General features: G+C 46.1%; 1 protein-coding gene across 2 annotated transcripts in view; it reads left to right on the top strand.

Annotated features, from left to right (window-relative positions):
- The window catches only part of stxbp4 (syntaxin binding protein 4), a 79,921-nt gene extending 73,036 nt beyond the window's left edge, over positions 1 to 6,885 (top strand). The window contains exons 22-23 of one of the 2 annotated variants that reach the window (XR_006052837.1): positions 5,134 to 5,191; positions 5,808 to 5,958. Coding sequence is in view for 1 of the 2 variants with exons in the window: in XM_005944778.3 (XP_005944840.2) it covers positions 5,134 to 5,191; positions 5,808 to 5,964 (215 nt within the window). In the remaining variant the exon portion in view is untranslated. Of the gene's footprint in view, positions 1 to 5,133; positions 5,192 to 5,807 lie in introns of both variants that reach the window. The other variant, XM_005944778.3, reaches the window with a different exon arrangement.
- The last annotated feature ends 1,020 nt before the right edge of the window (positions 6,886 to 7,905 follow it).

Genomic DNA, 7,905 nt, shown 5'->3' with positions numbered 1-7,905 from the left:
ATATATATATTTACCTCAGGCAGCAGGAATTCTGTGTCAATTCACAGAAAATATCATATCTTTAAATGTGGAGCTGCTGAAAAAAACAGAAAAACCCCAAAACTTTATTTTTACTTTGTGCTGGTCTCAGAGGCGGTGGCAGCTACAACCGTTAACTGGAACTTATTTCTTGCTGCTTTGACTGAGATTTATATATGTGATGGAGTCCTTCTTTGGGCTATGTGTATTTGCTGGAGAAAGCTGTTTGGTTTGCATTCAGCAGGTTTGTGACACAGTCACCTAATTTCCCTCCATCAGCGCGTGGGCGCTGTTACATAATTAACAGCCACGGCTCGGGACACAGGCATCCTGTTAGAGATAATCAGCAGAGAAAGTAGGTCAGTCTGATCCGGAGCTTCATCACGCTCACCTGTAGCTCATCTTCATCACACCGCTGGTTGCCTGGAAACCTGCTCGGCTTTAAAATCAGACCGCTGGCTCTCGTTCAGTTTTATCGCTCCAGAGGATCTGACCACCGGAGACAAACCGCAGACCTTCAGGATCAGATCTCACACACACACACTTGTTTTCATGCATTTGTGGGGACATAATGCTTTCCCTAGCCGCTTACGCTAACCCTCGCCCTAACCCTCACCATAACCCAACTGCAACCCTGCCACTAAAACCACACTGTGAGTCTCAAACATGCCTGCATTTGGTCCCTATAAGTGTAGCGGCGTCCTCACAAAGCTGTGTAAACCTGGCACACACACACACACACGCTCCCTGCCTGAGAAACAATCAGCAGGCTCGTCGGCTTCATTCATTCCTCGTTTGTGACGACTCAGACCCTGTTACCATGACAACAACGCCTCCTATGGCTTACTCTTGTGTTCATTCAGCTCGCCTCCCAAAATGCATCTGTGTGAAGTTACTCTGTGTGTCTGAAAAAGTCTTGGCCTGCACCGCCTCAGCTTCCTGTCTGTGTGACGTCATCCTCACAGGCGATCACACAGGTGGGATCAGGAGGACACGGGATATTCAATAAATCCCAGATCGGGGTTCTCTGAACCTAATACGCCACGAAGGTACACAGGAAGCTTTTTATAGACGTTACTCCTGAACTGGAGCAGGAGAGATCTGCAGGGAAGGTGGTCATTCCTTACTTCATCTTCGGCTCGTGTGATTGGTCAGCTGCAGAAGTTGTTGGCGTGTTTGAAATGGATCTGTCCAAAGCTTCAGAAGTGTAGCGTTAGAGATCCATCGTGCACTCAGAAGGCAATGCGCTGTAGCTTTCAAATTCAAATTCAAATTCAAATTTATTTGTCACGTACACAGTCATACAGTACGATATGCAGTGAAATGCTTGGACAACTGCTCGTGACCTAAAGAAAACAAAAAAGGAAAGGCTATGAATAAGATAGGAAATAAATATGAAAAATTAAAAAGGGTAAATTTAACTAGGAAGGAATAAAATATAAATTAAGGTTAAAAATGAAATAACTGTACAACACAAATTAGAATGAAGGGTAAATTTAACTGGGAAAGAATAAGATAAAATATATAAATTAAAGTTGAAAATAAAATAACTGTACAACAAAATACACAATATAGAACTATATAAGAATGTATGAAGAAATCTAAATATAAATAAATATATACACAATAACAGCAGCTGTACAAGTATTAACCGGAAATGAAGAATATAGTGACCAGTGTTGTGCAAAAACAAAGTCCAGAAAGTCCAGTGTGTGTGTAAGAACCATATGTGTGGGTCAGTACTGTGTGGTGGTGTGATTGAGAGACCGTATCGCCTGCGGGAAGAAGCTCCTCCTCAGTCTCTCTGTGTTGGTCTTCAGGGAGCGGAATCGCTTTCCTGACCTCAACAGAGAGAACAGTCTGTTGTTGGGATGGCTGAGGTCCTTCACCATCTTCCTGGCCTTGGTCCAGCACCGCCTGCTGTAGATTGAGTGCAGGTCAGGGAGCTCGGAGCGGATGGTGCGCTCAGCTTACCACACGACCCTCTGTAGAGCTCGTCTGTCCTGCATGATGCTGTTCCCGAACCAGGTTAAGATGTTTCCCGCCAGGATGCTCTCTATGGTGCACGAGTAAAAGTTCCTGAGCACCTTGGAGGGCAGTTGGAAGTCTCTCAAGCGTCTGAGGTGGTAGAGACGCTGACGGGCCTTTTTCACCACGGTGTTGATGTGACAGGACCATGACAGGTCCTGCGTGATGTGAACTCCGAGGTATTTGAAGCTGTCCACTCTCTCCACTGGGCACTCGTTGATGACGGGGGTCTGGTAGTTCCTCTCCTGCTTAGTGCTGAAGTCCACTATCAGCTCCTCGTCATCATTAAAGACTGGATGGTTAACCGTGGCGATGGCATCCACCGCCACATGGACCCAGCGTAGTCTGAATGACCCTGCTGAACTTTGCTGTGGACATTAAAAATGAATAACCTCACCAGCAGCATGGCTCAGTGAAAGGGAACTGTTCCCACGGAGTGTGTAATGAATGATCATTTTCACTTCCAGGGTTCCTGCAGGTCTTCCTGTGGTGTATATTCTCTTTTCGGGCCTTAACAGACACCAAAGTTTTAACTGTTTGATGTCTTTTAACCATTTTATCCTCAATCTTCAAGTCACCCAAAGTTCAAGAAACATAAGGCTAAAACAGCTTCCACACACGTCTGTCTCCTGCTTCTTGTGGTCAGACTTTCCACGTTGACTTTGTCTCAGAGTTCAGCGGGACTTTGATCCTGTCAGACTTTCCAAACCGGGTTCTCGAGCCAGCTCCAGGAACCCTCGATGCTTCAAATTGGCAGAGGAAGCGCGTGATGGAGCAGCAGCAGAGCAGAGACAGAACCCAACTGCAGACACAAAGATGTGGGAGCGGATCCTCCGTCCATCCCAAAATGCTTTAGACGGGAATTCTGTGTTTTCAGTGGACGAGTCAGGAGCGCGCTCCCAGTCTTTAAAAATCTTTTTCGTTTTTATTCTTAAACGTAGGGCTTTAGCTTTGACGAACTTCATGATTGTACCGAGTTCCCACCGCAACCCACATGGATGCGCACGCTCTGAGTCAGCTGCACACACACACACTCGGCTGCATGATAAAAACATGATTATCTCCTCCTGCAGCAGTCATGCGCTCTCACTTCCTGTCTGCGTGTTTTTACTGAGGTCGTGTGGAGGTCGAGCATAAAAACATGGAACTGCGACTGCAGAGCGTTTGTTTCCAGGAGCTGCTCAGTCCCTCGTCGATGTTGCCCTTCCTGCCTCCCATCTCACGGGCCTCCCTGCAGCGCTCAGGCCGCCAGGGTGAAACCGCAGGTCAGGTGTCTGTTCCGGCGCTGAGCTGTCTCCGTGCACACGCATGCAGGTTATTGTGATTATGTGATGGCCTGCAGAGGAAGCACAGAGGCAGAAACAGGCTGACACAGCTCGGTGGGAACATTTTATTACATCCAGTAACGACACTTGTGTCCTCTAATTCGTGTCTGTGGGACCGACGAGGGAAAATGTGCGTTTGTTTTATATGAAACAATAACACGGACATTCTGTTTATTATGGGATGCTGCAGCCCGACGTTTGTGGTGACCGCAGGCTGTAAGACAAGTGTTTCCCCATCAGCATTTTCAAGCTCGTCCTCTGGGGTTGGGAGGATTATCCTGCAAATGTCGTCTTTCAGCACGTTCCTGTGTAGTCGTAAGAGTGCTCGTTCATACCTGACGGCGTCATACAGACGAGACACCACACTCGTTTGCACTGACGTCGCACACACGGGACTAATCGATGGTGGTTAAGGTTAGAGTTTGGGCCTTTTTAGAGAACTGTAGCCTGTTTGCACATGGTGATGTGGACAGGGGCAAGCACTGCCTGCTAGCTGCAGTGTGTACAGGAACATTGTTCTGAAAGGAGGAAAACTGTCTTCCATCTGAAGGCCACCAGATGACGCTAGCTATGGTTGCAAAAAGATTTCTGGTCCTCTTGAGGATTACGTGATGTTAACATATCTGTCATTTTGGATGTGTGACAATCCTGTAAGATCGAGTGAGTGAAGCCTCAGTCACACAGGTCTAGAAACCGGTCTGGTGACCTCCGGTCGTGGGAGAAAAATCTGTATTTCCTGGCTGATTGCGAGTGGTTGCTGGAGTTTGATGGCAGTTGGTGGGAAAATTGTTGCTCAAGTCTCACAGGTCTACAGATTGATCAGGGAGCTCCTAGCAACCACTGATATTCCCCAGTATTCCCCAACTGATTGGCAACAACTTCCATGTGATTGCACTGATTGCTAGCATGCTGCTCCAGTCACAGCTTGAATGGAAGAGTTCTAATTGGTAAGTAATTAAACAGTGAGAAACATCTTCGTGGTCACGTCCGGGTTTTAGGAACCAAGGTGACGACGATTGTGGAAATGTTAATCTCAGAACAGACTCCGGGACATCACGAGTGTTACATCTGTCTCTGAGGACTGACTCATGTTTGGAGCCTCCAGTGGACATTAGAGGAACTGCAGCTTTTGGCATTTCTACATTGTCATCATTTATTTATTTATTGAGAGGTCACTGCTGAATCAATAACCAGCGCTTGTGCACATTAGTGAGGATGAGAAGATAGATGGAGTAATAATATATCTGCAAAGGTACGATTACAGACACTTTATCCTCCAGCTGGCTGAACAGAATATTGCAAATGTAGCAAATAGTGAAAAAGTGAGACACGTGTTGAGGACGGATAGCCGGATATGGACAGAAGGAGGACAGGGGAATGTCGGTAAGCCAGCCAAACACATCAGTAATACGTGAATCACCACAGACCCTCCACTCTGAACGAGACGTTTGGTGTCAGTTTCTGCTCTGATGTCCTCTGGGCAGCATTTGAAACCTGTTTTGTTCTCTGAAACAAGGTTAAGCGACTTATTGTCTCCTTGTCCATATGGTGAGAGCAGAGATCAGTGTGGAGTCTCAGGGTGACGGGTTTATGGAGCAGCGGAGCTTCTCAGGCTGAATAGAAACTTGATATTTGTGTGTTTGTGAGCTGCTGGCCTCGTTACGTCGGGATAAAGTGGAACTACACACGATCTCACCCACGTCCAGAAAGAACAAACATTAAACATGACGAGCTCTAAATAAGATTTCATTTTCCCCTGCAGGTCTTCCCTATGGCTGGGAGGAAGCTTACACTGCAGACGGAGTGAAATACTACATCAAGTAAGAGTGTTTTCACACCTTCATGGGCTGAATAACCTCATACAGGGATTGTGTTGTTGGGCTTGTAATTACAAGTTCAAATATTCAAATATCACATTATGTCCAAAACTATATCCAGGGCTATAACGCTGGATGATAACGATGGATCTGCTGTAAGCCTCTTTCAGATGGGATTAACAGAACGAGGCGCTGGATAAAGATTCCCCACAGTCCCTGAAAATTCAGCCGTCCAACTCTGGATTTATGGGATAATTACGGAGTACAGTCTGTAATGATCTGAACATCAGAGCACAAAGATGATACTGACGCTGATCGGTTTCAGTTAATAATACGGATCCTGGAAGTAAATGGAAATAACAATGTGACTGTATTTACCTACAAATACTTCACTGTAGATGTTTTTTTGAGTTTGAGTCACTGTAAGGTTTCAGAGGAGTTACGGCGTACCTGCAGAGCTCGCTGTGAAACAGGAAGTTCACATTAGTCAAACTTTAAATCTCATTTTGCTGCCAGAAGACACTTCGTAGTTTTCACTTCACAAAACAGCTCCTGTAGGAGGAGTCAGTTTCAGGCGATCGATAATGCTGAACAAGCTGCTTTTTCTCTGTTTCGACAGTCACGTGACCCAGACGACCTCATGGAGCCCTCCCGGGTCGAGCGGCGGCGCCCCGGAGCTGACGCCTCCACCTCAGGAGACTTCAGAGGTGGGGGAAGGGTGTGATGGAGAGGCGGTGAAGCAGAGACAGAACCCGACCGCAGAGATGAAGATGTAGGAGCCGATTCGCCATCCATCCCCGATTCCTCCATCATTACTGCAGTCATGTCACACTTATATTTATATACATTTATAGCTGTTATAAAGCAATTCAACGTGTAAATGTATGTCTGCGAGCAAACATCATTTCAGGGTTACTAACAAGAGCCCGGCGTTGAGCTAGTGTCAACATTTAAACAGCAAGAAAGTGAAGAGACACCCTTCATGTTAGCACTGACGACGCACAGTTTCTCCATCAGAGGGCGTTTGTCGATGTTTTAAGCTGCACTGGCATATTTTCTTAAAAAGAACTCATAAATAAAGACACATAACAAATGAGATATTTGTTTCACGCGTGTTACTCGTGCAGCAGGAGTAACGACTAGCCATTAGCTTGTGCAAAAAGCGCCAGCTTTATGTTCTGGGCGGAGCTTCAGTTTACATTTCGGTGCATCGTTGGCACGTGATGTTAGCCAAGCTACAGTCAGCGCCGACTCATGACTTAAGCAACACGACTTCCTGAAAGTCAACCGCCTCCTCTGCTCACTTCCTGTTACATATTTCCTGTTCCTGTCGTGGATTTTCATAATAAACATAAAGCCTGTAATAATGAGGTCAGAGTCTCAGAAAAGTCAGTAAACTATGAGCGCTATAAACTATAAAACATCTGTGTGTCCTTTAAGACATATATTAGCAAACAGGCTAACGAGATAAAAGCTCTGCATTTCATTAATGTTGCAGGTTTTTTGCACTGGTGACTCAGAAGCATTTGCCCCACAGACCTGCATTAGAAAGCTTTGTGGTCTCTGACATGAACACAAAGACGTTTAGGTTCAACTTTCACGCCCTGAGTCGTGTCTGCAGGTGTCTGTTTGTTTTACTGCCGTGTAAAACGTTCTCTGAGCCTCGGCAGCACCTCACTCACCATGATGGAAAAACTGAAAGCACTTTAGTTTCTGTAAAGGTCGCGTCATTCTCTCCAGAAAACATCTTCATGCATTAAAAACGGAGAATTATGAAGGTCTGAGGATTCTGGGAATGTAATTTGTCTCTTTTCAGTGTGAGCGCAGTTCTTTCTTGACCACTTCAGCCCGTCTCGACTCTCCTTCATTATGTTTTAAATTGCTGCAGCGCTCCTCTGCCTCCTTTTTTTGTCCCTGCTCAGTTTCCGGCCTTTTCTCTCGTCGCGGAGAGCCTCGCCGAGCGCTCGATATGCTTTTATTCTCAGCAACAGGAAGGTTTTGTCAGTGGATGCTGAGAGCTCAGCTAATCTGAGAAGGTCGACATTCCTGCTTCTGAATTGTCCTTTAGGGTCACTGTGAAGTTTGCTGCCACAAACTTGTTCAAACTAACAGGAAGTGTTTTTCTGGCTGCAGCCGCTCGCACGGCAGCCTGAAAGGGAACATCAGAGAATCAAAACAATCGATCAGATGGAGAACAGACGGACAGAAGGCGGCTCTGCACGAGTTAAACAACAGCGGCGACTCCATACGTCAAACCAGCAGTTTTTATTCGCTCACTGCTGTCTGACAGCAACAAAAAGTTTATATGAAGTACTTAGTTTCACTCTGATAGCGACGACATTGACCAGCTGGCTTAACTAGGCTACATTATCAGTTTGGAGTATTAAAGTGATTTAAATGAACTCTTCTGCATGACTAAAAGGATGGTGGCTGCTGAACACCAGAGTCACGTTTGGCATCACTGCAGTCGTCTTTCTTTTGGTCATGCGATAACGACAGCCTAGCTGCAGGACACCGGCCCTCGAGGCCTGGACTTCCCCTCTCCAGGTCTAAAGTAACCACCAGTCAGGTCAGGGTCCCCAATAGGTGGACCTTGGTCCAGATCTGGGTCTGGACGCGGCTCTGTATGGACTCGGAGCTATAACTAGATTGTTTTTCTAGATTTTTGTTTTGCTCAAGTTCGCTCGTACACGTGTTTGTGTTGTTTCTACAATGGT

Source organism: Haplochromis burtoni, unplaced genomic scaffold, assembly GCF_018398535.1.
Source record: "Haplochromis burtoni strain Fernald_Lab_line unplaced genomic scaffold, NCSU_Asbu1 Contig_422, whole genome shotgun sequence".
Taxonomy (NCBI): Eukaryota; Metazoa; Chordata; class Actinopteri; order Cichliformes; family Cichlidae; genus Haplochromis; species Haplochromis burtoni.
This window is presented reverse-complemented; position numbering and strand designations above follow the sequence as displayed.